The 17,500-nt window shown below is 32.5% G+C and overlaps 2 protein-coding genes across 12 annotated transcripts in view; one reads left to right on the top strand and one right to left on the bottom strand.

The window, feature by feature from the left end:
- LOC101884989 (synaptotagmin-4) overlaps positions 1–17,500 on the top strand; it is a 64,877-nt gene that overhangs the window by 10,366 nt on the left and 37,011 nt on the right. The gene's annotated exons all lie outside the window — the stretch shown is intronic.
- Positions 1,854–17,500, bottom strand: part of LOC100537452 (semaphorin-7A) — a 31,499-nt gene continuing 15,852 nt past the window's right edge. Inside the window, exons 8-16 of one of the 8 annotated variants that reach the window (XR_015514592.1) lie at positions 16,667–16,827; positions 14,088–14,193; positions 12,685–12,859; positions 9,663–9,784; positions 8,496–8,638; positions 4,339–4,367; positions 3,294–3,751; positions 2,400–2,812; positions 1,996–2,273 (exon numbers count right to left, since the gene is read on the bottom strand). Coding sequence is in view for 3 of the 8 variants with exons in the window: in XM_087292877.1 (XP_087149003.1) it covers positions 3,393–3,751; positions 4,339–4,367; positions 8,496–8,638; positions 9,663–9,784; positions 12,685–12,859; positions 14,088–14,193; positions 16,667–16,827 (1,095 nt within the window). In the remaining 5 variants the exon portion in view is untranslated. Of the gene's footprint in view, positions 2,875–3,149; positions 3,752–4,338; positions 4,368–8,495; positions 8,639–9,662; positions 9,785–12,684; positions 12,860–14,087; positions 14,194–14,665; positions 15,881–16,666; positions 16,828–17,500 lie in introns of those variants that run through there. The other 7 variants (XR_015514591.1, XM_087292877.1, XR_015514590.1 and 4 more) reach the window with 7 other exon arrangements.

Genomic DNA, 17,500 nt, shown 5'->3' with positions numbered 1-17,500 from the left:
AGCTCATAGAAAACTCATAGAAACTAAAGAAGATCATTGGTCAAAAGTATCTTGCCAACTAAAATAAAATAATAAAAAACAATGAATGAAAAGCAAACGCTAACAGCAGTCACTGATAAAAGAACTGGAATAAAATAATAATTTGAAGGAAAAAAAAAAGAAAAAAAAAAAAATATATATATATATATATATATATATATATATATATATATATATATATATATTAGTTTTCATAGTTAAGCCCTTATTCTGAAATCTGTTTAGAGAAATAACAAAACGTGACATTTTACAGACAAACACATCATTTTAGAGCAGAATCATAAACATATTTATTGTGAAGACGATTGTCTGAATTAGGGTCAATCATTTTTAAATAAAACCAAATTTTGTAGAAATAAAAATGGATTTCAATTTTAGCATCATATTAAAGTACTAAAAATATCCAATAAAAATATGTAGATAATGTTTTCCTTGATTTATGTATGGCATTTAATTTATTCATTTATTGTTTAATAATAATACTGTACCTGGGGTTATAATAAATAATATCTGCTGAAATGTATTAGAATAAAGAAAGATGTAAACACACACTACACTTATAATATCTTCTAAAACTGAAAATAGAATACTGTAACACTGGTTGTGAAAGGTAATCCACAGTATTTCACAATCTTCAACACTCCTTCATACAGTAAACCCCACCTGACCTGACATTTCACTATAATCACATTTAAACATGAACAATGCTGTGGATTGTGCATTAAAATATAACATTTTTGAAACCCTTTTAAACAATGTATTAAATATTTTAAATGATAAATAATCAGTCTTAATTATGCTGTAATTAATGTAATTGTTAGATAAAGATGTCTTTTTTAAGGTAGCAGTTTTAGTTTTAATTTCCAAGCCTTTAAAAATATCTGGTCCCATAATGCGTCATTTGAGGTGCATTATTATAAATAGGAAAATCTCTTTACAAGCTTTACAAAAATATAATTGATATGCCCATGAAAACAGCAGTACATACATGTGTTAACCCTGTGAACATTTTTGGTCTCGAGAGTGAACCCATTTTTAAGCAAATGTTGAGCAATTGTTTTGGAAAAATATATATATTTATTTAAAATGTATTTGTACACGTATATACACACATGCATTTACCTCTAAAAATGCACAATGTACACTGAAATAAAGGTATAAAATCAGCAACTGGGACGGCAGTTTTTTGTTCCTAACAGGTCATTAAAGGTGCAAATTAATGCACAAAAAAGTACAAATGTATATAAAAGGTACAAAAGTGTTCCCTAAAAGTACCAATGTCCACCTATGTGGTAAAAGGTGACCTCAGTGATCTTTATTTCTGAGCGTGTACTTTTTAATTTTAGCATTCCCCATTCATTTCATATGGGACTATTCATTCATTCATTTTCAGCTTAGTCCCTTTTATTAATCAGGGGTCGCCACAGCGGAATGAACCGCCAACTTATCCAGCATATGTTTTATGCAGCGGATGCCCTTCCAGCCGCAACCTATCACTGGGAAACACCCATACACTCCATCGACACACCTACAATGCTCCACTGTGTTGCAGTGGACTAATTATTTATACTTTGATTGTTGTTGTTGTTATTATTATTAGTGCTTAGCAAAAAATAATCGCAATTAATTGCACTCAAAATAAGTATGTTTTGACGACATAGGATTCTGTACAATGTGTAATATATATGTGTATGTGTATATGTGTGCGTTTGATTATTTAAATTATAATAATATCTTTGCCCAGCAAAGATATTTGTTGAATCAAAATTTGTTGAATCGAGTCCTCTTTTTTTACTTTAAGAAGTAGTCAAGTCTTAAACTGCTCTTATAAAAGGAACTATTTAAAATAAATAAAAATAAATAAAATGACCTTTCCCAGATATGTCCTTAGGGATGCTTGAGGGTTTTAAAGGGACAGTTCACCAAAAAAAAAAAAAAGAAAATTCTATCATTATTCACTCATAATCAGTTTCTTCTGTTGAGCAAAAATAAGTAATTTTGAAAAATGTTGTGCACTGTTCACTATTGACTTCTATACCATAGAGTGATTTCTATTATATTGCAAATTTAGTACCAATCACTACTGAAATATTGAATATCCTGCTAACATTTGAGCGCGTTCTTAAACGGTGCTGATTTGCAATTGTGCTCATGTGCTCAACATAAATGACTATGATTGGCTGTAAAGGTCATCAGTTCACCAAACTCGCTAGACAACCACAGATACAGGGACACTGGATCATTTTAAAGTCAAGTCAATTAGCTGGTTTGTCTATAAGCTGACATATGAGGGATCTGCTGATGAATCAAGGCTTTAAAACGCTCCAGTGTCCCTGTATCTGTGTTTCCACTCAGTAAACAGCGGTGAGTTTGATGAACTGATGACCTTCACAGCCAGTCACAGTCATTTCTGTTGTGCACATGAACACAATGGCCAATCAGCGCTGTTTAAGAATGCGCTCAGATATACGAGGCAAATTCCAGTATCGTGACGACACTATAATATGACTTCCTTATGGTAGTCAGTGGTTCCCAGATTCCAACATTCTTCAAAATATCTTCTTTTGTGTTCAACAAAACATCTTTTTTTTTTTTTTTTTTTTAGAACCACTGATTTTTTTTTTAAACATTTTTGGGTGAACTATCTATTTAACTAATGGCAACAATAATAAAAATGTGCATAATACATAACCAGTTTTTGTCTTGTTTCTAATTCAAGCATCTAAAAACTCTTAAATCAGGATGCACTTTCTGTACAAGCATAAAGTATAGTCTTGTTTTAAGAAATAATGTGTCAAGATTAACAGAATTTTTCTTTAAAACAAGCAAAATAATCTAATAAATCAATATAATAATAATTAATAATAAATTAATATAATATTTAATAATAATATATTAAATAAAAATAATCAATGGGGTATCACTGAAAAAAGTGTTGCATGCAGAACTGTTGCAAACAATTTATTTGTGTTGAATATAAACAAACAAATTAAGTTTAATAATGTTCAACTTAATTTGTTTGTTTAAATTTAACACAAATAAATTGTTTACAACCACCTTAAGTAAAAAAATTGAGTAAATCCAACGAGTTATCTCTGAATAATTTTTTTCAGTGTAATAAAAATAATTTAGTCTTTCCTTTTGACATAAGACTATTCAATTATTGAATTGGCAGATTATTTAGCTTGTTTTAACAAAAAAAAACTCACTTAATTTTGACTCATTATTTCTGAAAACAAGACTATATTTTTCGCTTGTGAGAGTTTTTAGATATTTGTACCAGAAACAAGTCAAAAGTTGAAGTAAGAAGTGCATTTTTACAGTGTCCAGAATAAAATAATACTCTCGACGGTCTATAAAAGGATATGAAAGGCTGTGAGCAGAAGTAAAGCGTGTGGTATCAGTATCGGTATGAAGCCGTTTGAGAGGCTCATGCTCAGCTCATAATAGCTGACAGTCTTAGTAATGCCGTTCTCTGTATACTCACATCTGTACGACCCTTCGTGAGTCTTATTCATGCTTTCGATCAGATATATACAGCCCTCATCCGTGGAAGCACACTCCTCTAGTGTGCCACTGTGGTACCAGTGGTATGTTGCATGATGGGAAATGACAGGGCAGACTAAAAAGTATTTTGAGGATGGCTGGACTGAAATTACCGGCACATTTGCACCCGTTATAGTCCTTGATGGTGCATCGTAAGGCGGCTTATCTGCAGAAAATAGAAAATAAACATGTTGTTTCTGTTTAACTGACAGAGTTGAGAGCAAAATGAGTTTCCTTTTCTCTTTGCCATGATGACAGCACATAATAACTGACCAGATATTCTAGTAATCAGCTTAAAGTGACATGTAAAGGCTTCACTAGGGTAATTAGGGTAAAGTTAGGGTAATTAGGCAAGTCATTGTATAACAGTGGTTTGTTCTGGAGACAATCCAACACAAATATTGCTTAAGGGGGCGAATAATATTGACCTTAACATGGCTTTAAACAATTAAAAACTGCTTTTATTTTAGCCGAAATAAATAAAATAAAAAATTGTATTCAGAAGAACAAATATTAGAGGAAATACTGTGAAAAATTCCTGAATCTGTTCAACATCATTGGGGAAATATAAGAAAAGGGATGAATATTGCGCAGGAAGACGAATAACTTTGTCCTCAATTGTTTATAAAATGACAGCACTGAACTGGAACTCCTACATTGTGGTTTGAAAGCAGTTGTAATGGAACTGTGACGCATAAACACTGATATAACTGAGAAAAACAAAAAAAAAAAACAGTCATAAAGTCAGCTTACCACAATTATTGGTGTCCTGGGCTGTTTTTCTGTGGAAAAAAAGATGCATCAGTGAGTTCAAGGCCTTTAATACAGCACTCATGAACACATGTTTGTTAGTCAGTCATGCTGTGTGTGTGGGTTTTGTGTTGGAGGTTGTATTTTTGGTTGTAGTAAATATGTGGAAATGCACTAAAGTGTGTGATGCTTTGCTGTGGTGTAGACGGAGTGTAAAGTGGAGCAGTTCTAGTGTGTGTGTGTTCATTCAGTGGCTGAATGTGAGGTTTCAGAATGAGTGTGTCATGGACTGGAAGCACCACTTTAATCTGAAAATGACTTGAAGAAGCCTCAGTGCTCAGTTTGAAACTTCATTTGCACTCATTAATTTGACTATTGTGCTTGATGTTTTCAGTTTTCAAGTCCTCTCAACTTACAATCAATCAAAGTGACTGCACTATATTGAGTTAGACTTTGTATTATTAAGTAAAAAATAAAAAACCTGATAAGTTAAAACAATATAAAAAATAGGGTGGTCATGATATTTTGTCATTTAATTAGTTTTTACTGTGTACTGGGTTCCCTATTTTTATTTTTATTTTTTAACCTTTTTTACCTCTGGACTTCATTTTTAATAAACAAGATGGCAACAGTGAGTGCATAATAAGCCCTAAGGGGAGAAAAACAGCGTAACGTTAAAAACTAAAGCTGATCAGATCATTATAAATCAGGTTAGTGACACTCTAATAAGTAGACACTCCGGTACTGTTTGCGTTGCTTTGGCTATTCATTCATTCATTTTCTTGTCGGCTTGGTCCCTTTATTTATCCGGGGTCGCCACAGCGGAATGAACCGCCAACTTACCCAGCAAGCTATTACATTTACATTTAGTCATTTAGCAGACGCTTTTATCCAAAGTGACTTACAAATGAGGACAAGGATGCAGCGGATGCCCTTCCAGCTGCAACCCATCTCTGGGAAACATCCACACACACATTCACACACACACTCATACACTACGGGCAATTTAGCCTACCCAATTCACCTGTACCGCATGTCTTTGGACTGTGGGGGAAACCGGAGCACCCGAAGGAAACCCACGCGAACGTAGGGAGAACATGCAAACTCCACACAGAAACGCCAACTGAGCCGAGGCGCGACCCAGCGACCTTCTTGCTGTGAGGCGACAGCACTACCTACTGCGCCACTGCTTCGCTCTGCTTTGGCTTTTTCAGGGTTAATTAGTAGTGACGCTAGCTTAACTACATTTCTCAGTAGCGTCGTTACTTTCTAAATCAAGCTATTTTATTAGTGAACTAGCACAGTAGCGTCCACACAAGCTACATTTACCGATCACGGATCAATACGTGATGACACTGACATTCACAGAGCTGTGAGGCCGGTGTATAGCCGATGAAAGTAAATTCATATGATGGCGAGAATGACTATTTGTTCTTCCTGTTTTTAGGTAGTCGAAAACAAACTTTTTGGTGCGTTACTGCCACCTCTCTCTGGTCGGTGATGTCGCCAACCAATTAGGCTAACAGGAGAAATTTGCTTGATGGTAAGATCACTGAGGGAGAGGAGTATATATATATATATATATATATATATATATATATATATATATATATATATATATATATATATATATATATGTATATGTATGTATATATATATATATATATGTATGTATATATATATATATATATATATATATATATATATATGTATGTATATATATATATATGTATGTATGTATGTATGTATATATATATATATATATATATATATATATATATATATATATATATATATATATATATATATATATGTATATATGTATGTATATATATGTATATATGTATGTATATATATATATATATGTATGTATATATATATATATATGTATGTATATATATATATATATATGTATGTATATATATATATATATATGTATGTATATATATATATATATATATGTATGTATATATATATATATATATGTATGTATATATATATATATATATGTATGTATATATATATATATATGTATGTATATATATATATATATGTATGTATATATATATATATATGTATGTATATATATATATATATGTATGTATATATATATATATATGTATATATATATATATATATATATATATATATATGTATGTATATATATATATGCTTATATATATGCTTATATATATTAGAGCTGCACAATTCTGGCTAAAAAGAGAATCGCAATTTTTTTGCTTAAAATAAAGATCACGATTTTCTCACGATTCTGTAGATGTAAAATAAAGGTATGGTAAAAACAAACATATTGCACAACCTCGATAATAATATTATGTGTAGGTCTACTGGCTTCTATAAATAATTCTATTCTACTTATAATAATTCTGATGTTGAGTTATTATGTTTGAGATATATGCTTGCAATCTGTCATATTAGACAAATTTATTCACTGCTGAAATCAGATAATTGCCATTATCAGATTATATTCAACAATATATAATAGGCTAGAGTAGTTATAGTGACACTGTAAACATTTATTTTCATGCACAACTGTGTGTTCGCTATGAAAGAAAAAACAAATCAAATGCTTGTCGTAATCATAACTCTAATGCGATACGATCATTTAAATGAAGTGCTTGGTTTCAGTTTCATTTTGACTGCTAAGTGCTTGTTCATATTTTGCGGGCGGCTCCCAAACGATCACTCTGTGCCACAAACTGAATATTATTTACAACTGTATTACCTGTTACTCACAGCATATGCAGGTTCTGTTCATTAAAGTAGACGCGCGTACATCTATCATTAAGTAGAGCACGCGCGCCCGCCCTCTCTGTGATAACAGCTCACGGTCAGCAGCTCACGTCACTTGTGATTTCCCGATCGCGAAAACATCATTATATTAGGACAAAATTGGCATTTTTATGTGAATTATACCTTATAAATACAGTATGTGACTCATTCAACATCATTTAGAGGTGTCAATGCTGAGCAACGTGTGTGAAACAATGAAAAGACTCGTGCAGCCGCCTTTTCTGCTCTCCTGAACTTGAAAATATGATTGACAGAATCGTAGAAATGCTGGATTAAGATCGTCTAGGGGGTCGAATCGAGATCGCGATCTTTTAATGATTAATTGTGCAGCTCTTTTATTTATATATATATATATATATATATATATATATATATATATATATATATATATATATATATATATATATATATATATATATTAGTGCTGTCAATCATTTAAAAAATTAACTAATTAATCACACTTTTTTTTGCAATTAATCGCGATTAATCACATTTAAAAGACTGAAATTTGTAATTTTGACTATTAAAATGTGTAATTAATGTAAACGCAAGACAAAAACTATTTAAATTCAAAATATAATTGTTTATTAGAACTTTTGTTTAACTTGTAACGCAGATTTCTTCATATAAACAACATACAATAAACCATCAAGATCCTGTTTGACAGCCCTATTTATTACAGAAATTAAAACACCGGCATGTTAATGACGTTTAAATTTCAAAACAATCAATGCCAATAAAGAAAACATTGATTTCCATGTTGGATTCTAAGTGGACTGCAAAATAATGCCAAAATACAAGTATTACAGATATGGAAAATTATAATAATAATAATAAAGTATTGAACACAAACAATTGCACTCATTGTAAAATTGTATTGCTGAGAGTTCAGAACATTAATTATAAAGTAGAAACAATTTTGCTTAATTTTGCTTAGATTTAAATTTGCTGTTGACATTATCGGCAGACAATGTGGCCTTTTTCTTTTGAATGATGTGAGGTGAGGGTGAGAACAGGCAGGATCACAGATTCAGCATATGCATTACGGTGTGTATTATGTGGATTGAGCATAAAACAATTAAGTTGTTCCCTAAAACAACTTAAGCAATGTGTTTCAACTCAATTTAAATAGGTTGTTTGAACTATTTTATTATAAGTTAAACAATGTTATCTGCGTCCCTCAGACTGCCTGATATGAGTCTTTTAGTCGAGCTTTCAGTGTTGTGAACTTTATCAACTTTTATCAGGGGGTTTACACTTTACATGCCAACTATAAATGTGCTCAGGAAGGAAGCTGGGGTGTGTGTGGGTGGGTGTGTGTGTGTGGGTTTGTGTAAGGGTCTTACTCTGCAATGGTGCACTGTAAACCGTCCCATTTGCAGTAGGGGTCTCTTGATAAACGACATTCGACACACTCATTCCCGTACACACCACATGTGGCCAGATCAATCTGAATCAGCTCATTACCAGAACTCGCATACAGAAGATTCTGAGAAATCAAAACAGCACACGTTAGATGAACTATACTTTTATAACCTTAAATGACCCTTAGATTCTAATGAGTAACATTTAAATGGACAGTTCAGCCAAAAATGACTTTTGCTCAGCATTTACTCACATTCATGTGGTTGCAAAGCTTTAATTTAAAGGATATATTTTAGAGAATGTTGGAAACTTGTAGTCACTACTATGTACCTTCCATAGTTGCATGCTTTAAGCTTTTTTGTTTTTATTATTATTATTATTATTACTTTTACATTTATTATTATTATTATTGTTATTATTATTATTTTATTATTATATTTATTTATTAACTTATTATTTATTTATTTATTTATTGTAATTATTTTATTTTTTTATTCTTTTTATTCTTATTATTATTACTATTATTATTATATTTATTATTATTATTATTATTATTAATTTATTAATTATTATTATTATAATAATTTTTACATTTTTTTATTATTATTATTATTATTATTATTATTATTATTATTGTTATTGTTATTATTACATTTATTATTATTATTGTTATTATTATTATTATTATTATTTTATTATTTTATTATATTTATTTATTAACTTATTTATTTATTGTAATTATTTTATTTTTTATTTTTATTCTTATTATTACTACTATTATTATTATTATTATTAATTATATTTATTATATTTATTATTATTATTATTAATTTATTCATTATTATTATATTATTATTATTATTATTATTTTATTATTATTTTATCTCCCTTATATTGAGCATTTTTTTCCTTGGTTTGCTTTTGGTTAAGTAAAAAAAATGTAAAAATGTCTGTTAATGTTTGCTCAATATGATTTGTTTTACACATATATTAAAAACAGAACAGGAAAGAAAAAAAAATCTAAATCCCATAATGCAACTCGCAATCATAAATACGCAAAAAACACATTATTCATTTTTACAGTGCACAATTAGCTCCATTTGACATCCCAGAGTTGTGTTTTTGATGCATTTTTGCTTGTGTTGTACCTCAGAGGTGTGCAGAATCATGCTAGCAATGCTTGATCCATGTGGAAATGGCAGGTACTCGGCAATGACAAAAACAGGCTCCTGAACTGGCCTTTCCAGGACTTTATGAACTCCTCCACTTTCTGTCAGAAACACAACACTTTATTGTCAGCTTTATTGTCAATTCTATCAGTTAGGTTTAGACTACTTAGGCTTGTCACAATAATCGATGTATCGACTTATCGTGCAGTGGACATGAATATACCTATTTATACAGCGTGGAAAATAAGTATTGAACATATTGTCATGTGTTTTCCTGGGAATAATATTTCTGAAGGAGCTGTTGACATGGAACTGAAGCAGATTTTGGTAAAAACCCAAACAATACAAACATAAATCAAAACAAATTCAGTTCTGTGTTTATAAGAATAGAATGACAGGAGAAGAAAGAGGTGAACTACTGAAATGTATTTAATACTTTATATGAGAGGCTTTTTAAATGATGTCAGCTTAAAGACGCCTCTCATATGGAGAATGAAGTCTCCTGCATTGCTCAGGTGTGAGTTTCTCACAGACTTTAACTGTGTTAAAATCTTGATGGTCAAATCTTGATCAAATCTGAGCTTTATTCTGTATTCTCTATTGGATTCGGATCAAGTGATTGGCTGGGCCATTCTACAGCTTGATTTTGAACCATCTGCGAGTCTCCTTGGCTGTGTTTTGGATCATTGTCTTGCTGAATTTGTTTCATCTTCATCCTCCTAACGTAGATGTTGCACGGAAGCAGCTGATAATTACACTGAGGAAGGGCGGAGCATTGCTGAAGAACTACTGAGAGATTTCAGCTGCTGTCTGGGCTTTCACTGCTGAACTACACCTCCCTTTTCTTTGTGTGTTCAATACTTTTTCCCAGCTTCATTTTATAAAACATAACCTAATTTCTAAACTAATTCGATTTATTTTCTTTGCATATATGGATTTATCTGGTGAACATTTCAAGTCAACAGCACCTTTAGAAAGATGCTTTCTGAGAAAATTGGTACATTTACATGTGGTTTTAGTGCCTTGAATGTGTTTATGCCAATGTAAATCCTGTTGTAGAATCGGTATATAGAATAAATTAGTCTTAAAATAACATTAATATTAACAATCGCAATCATTTCCATGCCAATATACAGTATAGCGCAACAAAAACTGACTTTGGTTTAAATGCTACTTACTTTCAGACCCTATAGATGATACAGATAACACAGGACATTACAGGGGGAATTTAAAATATGCAAATAAATGCACGTTACGCTAGTACATTTAAGAGAAATCCAAAAATACTGTATGCAAATATGGACAAATTGCAAGTGCAAAAGACACACTCCAAAAATAATGCTTCTCACTTGGAGTTTTTGGCTTGTTTCTAGTCTGAATATCTAAAAATTCTTAAATAAAGAAGTGTTGTTTTTTAGACAAACAACACATATTGTCTTGTTTTAAGCTATAATGAGTCAAAATTGAGAGTTTTCCCTGTCTTAAAACAAGCTAATTAATCCCCTAAATGTAGTATAAGCAAAATAATGTTATCAAAATGAAATCTAGATTAGTTTTCTTGCTTTAAAGAAAAACTCAATGAATATGTTCATATTAATTCATTCATTCATTTGCCTTCGGCTTAGTCTCTTTTAGAATTAACTCAGGCTGATAGAAACCCAGCCACTGTCATCATTCAGTCGTCTGACTAACAGGATATTATCAGTGGTTTACGGCATGATTCCTCATCTTACAGTGTCCTATAATCGTGAAATGAACATTAAATCAACATGAACTTTCATTTACAGCCCATTAATCCTGTGTAACGTGACGCACTGATGAGCGAAACCGGATGTTATATAAAATAACACTCATATAACGTGAGCTATGATGGATGATGACTCCTATGAGCCGGTTTATCTAATGATTTCTTTGTATTTAATGTATTTACAGTAATTAATGTGTTTTTCTTTTTAAAGGAGACTGACGAAGCATCAGATTTAATACTCTAATTGTGGATTTCATGAGTCAAAACTGAAGCAAAGTCTGATTTAAACAGATTAAACATTTTGACTCGCATGAAAACTAAAAAGCTTGTAAACAAGCAATCAAAATCTAATAAAAGTTTATAATCTGTTCTCGGAGATGCTGAATAATTTAGGATGTGCGCATTGAAAGCAAATTGCATTGTATGTTTTATCAGATATGCTTGTTTATGATGTAAAATATAAAATATGCATCATAATATTAACTCAAACTAGGTTTTTAAGTCAACTAAAACTGTCTAAAACATCCATTTTTGTTACTTGTAAAGAAATATTAACTAAACTATTAGATCAAATCAAATTTATTTCTAAAGCACTATAAAAACAACAGTATTGACCATTGTGAAATAGATATACCACGTCTGTGTGTAGCACTAGTTTCTTCCATATCTCCTCCAAAGCCTTCTGTTTCTGACTGTTGTAGCTGTGAAATAACTCTAATCATTCAGCGGAGTGATATGGAGCTGTAATGCGCTCTAAACCTGCCGGAACTACTTTATCTGTGCCTTTATCTGACAATAACCAAATGCCTCATCATCAGCCATTCAGATTCAAGCATTCAGCAGACCAGAAGTATAAATCCACTGTTGAGATGTGGATTGAATGTTGTGCATAAGAGTGTGTTAGTCAGGTGTGTGTCCTCCTTAAATGTCTCCTGTGTGTAGCACTAGTTTTCCTCCACATCCTCCTCCTCCGCCGGTTGTGTTTTGATGTGATTTCTGACTAAAATAACTCTAATCATTCAGCGGAGTGATATGGAGCTGAGATGCGCTCTAAACGTGCCGGAACTACTTTAGCTGTGCCTTTATCTGACAGTAACCAAACACCTTAGAGTGACCATCAGCCAATCAGAATCAAGCATTCAGCAGAACAGGAGTATAAACACCTTAGAATGATTATCAGTATAAAATTATAAGCATAATAAGGAATTATTAGTAATTTTCATTTGAAATAAAAATAAACTGTAATAATCTCACCTAGAGACAGAAGCAGGACGGTGCTGTCCTGAACTCTGTCCACCTGTATGTGAGAGTAATGGTGGTGTCTGAATATGAGCGGGCCGTTCTCTGGCTTCACCGTCTGCTTCATTTCCGGACGCTCCTTCATAAACGTCAGCACTTCTCCGTTTAGCTGAGTGCTGTCCACTACACACTAAAACAGAGACAAGGAGTCAGAAACCATCACAAAAGACCATCGCTTTACAGAGAGGCTTCACACAAACATTTCATTCTGTCCTCCTTTTATTTACAGTTGATATCAAAATGATTCCCCCTCCTGTGAATTTCTTTTTCCAATGTTTCCCAAATGATCTTTAACAGATTCAGGAATTGTTCACAGTATTTGCTCAAATATTTTCCTATTCATGTCATGTACAGACTGTAAAAAGATAAAAGCAATTAGTTCCAAGTAATTTTATCTAAGTGCTTCTCCACCTAAAATGTTAGTGTTTGTTTTTCCAAACTGGCATGACTTTCCTGGGCAGAATACAAAATAATAATAAAAAACAATTAGAGCTGCCAGTTTAATGGGGTTATTGCATTAATTGGGTACAGTATGTACAAAAAAATGTTGTTTTTCTTTTAGTTCATACTGTTGCATGAAGATGATTAAAGACAGCAGCTCATTACATAAAAAAGGCAATGTTACACCCTAAAGTTCAAGATACTGTCAGTAAAAATGACTTGTATGAGGCTCTTGTATCTTATTCATTTATTATTATATGTTAAGCATGCATATATATATATATATATATATATATATATATATATATATATATATATATATATATATATATATATATATATATATATATATATATATATATTAATATATATATATATATATATATATATATATATATATATATATATTAATATATATATATTAATATATATGGGCAGCATGGTGGCACAGTGGGTAGCACAATCACCTCCTAGCAAAAAGGTCTCTGGTTCGAGTCCCGGCTGGGTCAGTTGGTGTTTCTGTGTGGAGTTTGCATGTTCTCCCCGTGTTGGTGTGGGTTTCCTCCGGGTGCTCCGGTTTCCCCCACAGTCCAAACACATGTGTATGAGTGTGTCTGTGTGTGTGTGTGTGTGTGTGTGTGTGTGTGAATGAGTGTGTATGGGTGTTTTCCAGTATTGGGTTGCAGCTGGAAGGGCATCCGCTGTGTAAAACATATGCTGGAATAGTTGGTGGTTCATTCCGCTGTGGTGATCCCTGATAAATAAGTGTTACAATCATTTACCTCATCATTTTTTTGTTGTCAGCAGTGTGCATTGCTGACGTCGATGCTAAAATGATATACTGTGCACAACACAACATACTTAATCAAGCAGGTAATATAGTTGACATTTCACTTTAAAATATATATATTTCTCACCGTTCCAGGTCTGTGACTGACAGGAACATTATTGGCGTTGAATTGGGAGGAATTGAAGATAGTGGATATCTCAGTCATGTTATAAACACACACAGCACTCATGTTCCTGTAAAAGAGGCAGTTCACACTTTAAACACCCGCATCTTCTCTTTCTGGAAAACTGCAGCTCATTTTAACACCCACTGAGTGACTCATTGGATCATTCATTTACTCAAATGATTCATTCAGAATGGCTGATTCAGCAAGCAAGTGGCTTTCTTTTTAAATTGAATCTTGAATCATTGACTCAAAAGATTCATTCAGAACAGTTGATTCTTTAAGAAAGTGAGCAAGTAACTGTCTTTTTTAATTGACTTAAATCACTGACTTAAATGATTCATTCAGAAACTAAACAATTGAGTGTCTTTTTTTAATAAACTATTGAATCACTGACTCAAATGATTTATTCTGAAAAGCTGATTCTGTAAGCAAGCAGGTTAATGTCTTGTTTTACTGTCTATTGAATCTCTGACTTAAACGATTCATTTTAAATGGCTGATTCATTCTGTAAGCGAGCCAATAACTCTCTTTTTAAATTGACTATTAAATCACTGACTCAACTGATTCATTCAGAAAAGCTGATTCATTCAGAAACCAAGCAACTATTTTTTCTAACTGACTATTGAATCACTGACTCAAATGATTCATTCAAAAATGCTGATTCATTCAGAAAGCAAGCAAGTAGTTGTCTTTTTTGATTGACTATTGGATCACTGACTCAACTGATTAATTCAGAACAGTTGATTCATTCAGTAAGCAAACAAATGACTTTCTTGAAAGGATTATTAAATCACTGACTCAAATGATTCATTCGGAACAGTTGATTTATTTAGAAAGCTAGCAAATGACTGTCATTTTAAAAGGATTATTGAATCCCTATATCAAATGATTCATTCAGAACAACTGGTTCTCTATGAAAGCAAACAAGTGTCTGTCTTTTTTTTAATTGACTATTGAATCACTGACTCAAATGATTCATTAAGAACAGCTGATTCATTCAGTAAGCAAACAAATGACTGTATTTTTAAAAGGATTATTAAATCACTGACTCAAATAGTTTATTTATAACAGCTGATTCTCTCAGTAAGCAAACAAATGACTGTCCATTTGAAAGTATTATTGAATCACTGACTCAAATGATTCATTCAGAACAGTTGATTCATTTAGTAAGCAAACAAATGACTGTCCTTTTGAAATAATTATTGAATCACTGACTCAAAAGATTCATTCAGAACAGTTGATTCATTCAGTAAGCAAACAAATGATTGTCCATTTGAAAGGATTATTAAATCACTGACTCAAATGATTCATTCAGAACAGTTGATTCATTCAGTAAGCAAACAAATGACTGTCCTTTTGAAATAATTATTGAATCACTGACTCAAATGATTCATTCGGAACAGTTGATTCATTCAGTAAGCAAACAAATGATTTTCTTGAATGGATTGTTGAATCACTGAATCAAATGATCCATTCAGAACAGCTGATTCTCTCAGTAAGCAAACAAATGACTGTCCATTTGAAAGGATTATTGAATCACTGACTCAAATGATTCATTCGGAACAGTTGATTCATTCATTAAGCAAACAAATGACTGTAGCTTTGAAAGGATTATTGAATCACTGACTCAAATAGCTTAGTTTTAATCATTTTCAGTGGTGAAACTGAAACGAGAACCATAATGTGAGCTTTGAGGTGACGCTGTAATAAAACAGCTCAGTGTCATGCTATAAACACACACAGCACTCATGTTCCTGTAAACCAGACAGAAGTTCACGATTCAAGCACACACTTCTTCTCTTTTCTCAGTGTTTAGAGAACTTCAGCACATTTAACACCAAAGTTAAAAACATTAAAGGGATCTACGTCATGGAGAGTTGTATTAACACACACTCAGGAACACTCAATGCAAAAGTTGCTGAGTAATTTACTTTTTTTTTTGCTGAAAATCCAAGATGCAGTATAGCTTTACTAACCAACAATCAGACACACCTTTCTGTTTCATAGATCAGTCAGAATGTAGAAATGTATGGACATTTTACAATCATTGACCCATAACAATCTATACTACCTATGAATTTCAGTACATTTGTCTGCTTTTTATACAGTTTCTATTATAATTTACAGGTTAAATGCAATTAAAGTATCAAATTAAATGCAAAGTAGACACTTTTACGCTTTAATACCATCATTAATGACTGAACCTCTGAGGAATATCCACAAGATAAAGGTAAACATGGCTGAAATGTAGCTCTGACAGGCACATGAGGGTTTTAAAACAGCTGAAATCAGCAGAATATGCACCACAAGTGCACACAGTGTACAGTTTGTGATCGTTTCTCCGTGTAATTCTGTTGATATGTGATGCAAATATTCACAGATGGAAATACGAGTGGATTGTGCTGCATGTCTGTTGAGCTCTCAGCGTAGCCGCCATTACGGCTCAACCTTCACAGGTCACATGACTAGGAATATGAGCTTGTTTTCTTTATTGTGTTGTAAACTATAAGATTTAAAATAAAAGATAAGTATTGTCTTACCAGTAGTTTCTGAAAAGTGCGTATATTTTGGTATCGTGTGTTGTTTTTATTGTGGCGACATCTATGAGCTGAGTGAAGTCTCTTTTCCCACACTCCAGACGGGCGTAAATCATGGACGTCCAGCTGCTCTGGAGCTGACCTTTAGGACCTCCTTTGTCATTCTGAAACGCATCAGTGCACATTTTAAAAATTATTACATTTTTGCTAAAAATATTATTAAAATAGCCTCAGCAAATTCAGTCAGATTGTGTTTTTATTTATTAACAGAAGCTTATTTACTTTTTTATTGTATCAAACTTAACAAGTGCCCCTGTTAGAATAACCTTTAATTATATCTGTTATTGTATAGTTTATTTCTGGTGCTTTTATTGAAACTGTTTGCAGGCTGATGTTTCAAAGAAGAAGAAAAATCCTTCACATGATGAGGGTGACTATATGATAACTAGAAAGTATCAATGTAATGATTCACTGTGAGGCGCTTGAAAATCCATTCAAATATTTGATTCATTCATTCATTTTCTTTTTCGGCTTGGTCTTCTCAATAATCCGGGGTCGCCACAGCGGAATGAACCGCCAACTTATATAGCTTGTTTTACGCAGCGGATGCCCTTCCAGCCGCAACCCATCTCTGGAAAACATCCATACACACTCATTCACACACAAACACTACGCACAATTTAGCTTGCCCAATTCACCTGTACACCTGAGCACCCCGAGGAAACCGTCAACGACTCCCCCTTCAACCCCCCCCCCCCGCACCCCAGCATTTCAGTTTGCGACACCGCCCTCCTCTCTGCACGGGCCTGGTGTCACCCTGTGATGACCATGTTTTGA

This window comes from Danio rerio, chromosome 18 (assembly GCF_052040795.2).
Source record: "Danio rerio strain M-AB ecotype USA chromosome 18, GRCz13ab, whole genome shotgun sequence".
Taxonomy (NCBI): Eukaryota; Metazoa; Chordata; class Actinopteri; order Cypriniformes; family Danionidae; genus Danio; species Danio rerio.
This window is presented reverse-complemented; position numbering and strand designations above follow the sequence as displayed.